The sequence below is a fragment of the Chrysemys picta genome, chromosome 12 (assembly GCF_011386835.1).
Source record: "Chrysemys picta bellii isolate R12L10 chromosome 12, ASM1138683v2, whole genome shotgun sequence".
Taxonomy (NCBI): Eukaryota; Metazoa; Chordata; order Testudines; family Emydidae; genus Chrysemys; species Chrysemys picta.
Window position 1 is genome coordinate 20,319,360 of NC_088802.1, and position 2,541 is coordinate 20,321,900.

The window sequence follows — 2,541 nt, forward strand, 5'->3', positions numbered from 1 at the left end:
TCTGTCTCAATCTCTCCTAGAGCCTTAATTTCTTTTTGTATCTTGGCCCAGTTGGGGATCATGCTCGTTATTAATTATTATTATTATTGAAGACACAGACATTAATAGGGATGAATCCTATAAGATACTAGAGATATTAACTAGGGTTTTCAACAAAATACTCTAGAAGAACTACAGACTGCAATAGACAAAGATGTTCTTTTCATAGAACTGGCCAGATCCTCAAGTGGTATAAATTAGCCATAGCTCCATTGCAGTCAGTGGGTCAGATTGAAAGGGATATTGTCCAAAAGAGAGAGAGAGAGAGAGAGAGAGAGAGAGCGTGCGCACATGAATGGCTCTAGATCCTGGTGCTTCTAGCACTCACCCTAGATGGAGATCCAGGATCCTGTCCCCTTTGCTTCAGTGTCTTCTACCCAATGGGGATGTGGCCTGCTGAGTTCAATGGAGCCACACTGATTTAGACCAGCTGAGGCTTTGAACAAAAGGCTTTGAACAAAAACCTGACCTGAGAATCTCCCAAACACAAGTTATCCACAGTTCTATGCTCTTTTTATTTATTTTTTAATAAGATCAACACTACTTGAGAAATTTGAATTTCCTCAACATTTTCCCTACAGCTGTTTTCACTTCCTTGTTTTTCAGGCTGTAGATAATGGGGTTTAACATGGGGGTCAAGATGCTGTACTGGATGGAGAACATTTCATCCAGCACCACAGAGGAGACCGAGCTGGGTTTTGTGTACTGGAAAAAAGCTGTCAAGTACAACAAACCAACCACAATAAGGTGGGAGCTGCATGTGGAGAATGCTTTATTCCTGCCCTCCGCAGAGTGTATCCTCAGGATGGTGGAGATGATGTGAATGTAGGAGATCAGGGTGAAGAGAAAGGAGCTTGATCCAAGTATGACAACAGAAGTAAAAAGCACCACTTGATTGGTGAGGGTCTCAGTGCAGGACAGATGTAATAGAGAAGGGAGCTCACAGCTGAAATGGCTGATTTGATTGGGCCCACAGAAATGCAACTTGAGAACAAAAACAGTATTAATCAGGGCATCTATGAAGCCTATTGCCCATGCACCACTCACCAGCTGAACACAGATCCCTTTGCTCATTGTGTCCATGTAACGCAATGGGTCACAGATGGCAGCATAGCGATCATAAGCCATCGCTGAGAGAATAAAAACTTCAGTAACAGCCGGCAGAAAAATGAAGAAAGTCTGTGCAATGCAGCTATTGACAGAAATAGTTTTGTGTTCTGCTAGGAAATGCACCAACATATTAGGGACAATGGCTGAGGAATAGCAGATATCAACAAAGGATAAATGAGACAGGAAGAAGTACATTGGGGTGTGAAGGTGAGGATCAGCCCTTATCACCAGCATGATCACCATGTTTGCCAAAAGCGTGATTAGGTAGACAACTAAGAACATCAGGAAAAGGAAAATCTGCATCTGTGGATCATTGGAAAGTCCCAGGATAATAAATTCAGTCACTTCGGTTTGATTTTCCATTGATCCTTATTCAGGAAAGCTGACCTGTCAGACTGGAAAAAACAAAATTAACACACAAGTAAATTGAAATGGCATGTGGAGCTCATCTGATCAGTAGGATGAATGTAAAGAAAGGCCTACTACATCCTATAAAATGTGTGTTTAAAATAGACAAAAATGGGCTGGATACAGAAAAGGACTTTGGTGCCAAACTACCACTTTAGTTGCATAAATCCCAAGATCAGGCCCCACTGGTATTCACAGAAGCTCCGCTTTGATATTGGGACAGTTGGACATAGGGCTCCCTCATTCTCTCCTGTTGAAAATGTTCCACTGTGCTTAAATAATAAAAAAAACTTTGGAGCAGAGGGACTGGATACTTGGCCTCCTGCATCTGGAGGTGAGTGCCCTAACCACCAGAATATAAAGTCACCCATTGATGCCTATGGAGCTATGGCGGAAGCATACCAGCATGGGATCTGGCCAATTCTATAAATACTCTACAAAAACTACAGAATGTAATATCTGTTGTATCTTATTGGATTGATTCCTATTAAAATCTCTAGAATTCTAGAAGACGAAGAAACCTTTGAGGCCTAGAAATTCTGGTTTCCCACCCAACGGGGTATAGCCTGTCAACCCAAACCAGTATGGAGAATATGACATTCATAATAATCATTGATTACCTCTAAAGTGGGCCTCAGAAGACCTTATCTGGATGACAGCCTCCTCCCCAGCAGAGTGTTTTGTGTGGAGGTGGGCAACCTCATGTATCATGCAACTGTCCAAACAACCAGAGATTATTTGTGACAACAGAGTGAAAAGGACTCATCTTATAAACCAAGAAGTGATCTGAGCTTGTCTTTTGCCAAAACCAGAAGAGAGAGCCTGTAGCAAACAAATGTTCCAACACTGGAAGGAGAGAAACGAGAACACCGAGAAAGAAATGACCAAGCACAGACTCACTGCACAACTGCGAGCTTTATTCCAAAGAGGAGAATTTACACAAATGGAGATTAAAAGCCTGAAAAGGAAGATTAGTCATGTAGA

General features: G+C 42.0%; 1 protein-coding gene across 1 annotated transcript; it reads right to left on the reverse strand.

Annotated features, from left to right (window-relative positions):
- Positions 1–579: 579 nt before the first annotated feature.
- LOC101953504 (olfactory receptor 5A1-like) lies at positions 580–1,512 on the reverse strand. Its single transcript, XM_065563247.1, has one exon. The coding sequence runs from the start codon at positions 1,510–1,512 to the stop codon at positions 580–582; it is 933 nt and encodes a 310-aa protein (XP_065419319.1).
- Between the last annotated feature and the right edge of the window lie 1,029 nt (positions 1,513–2,541).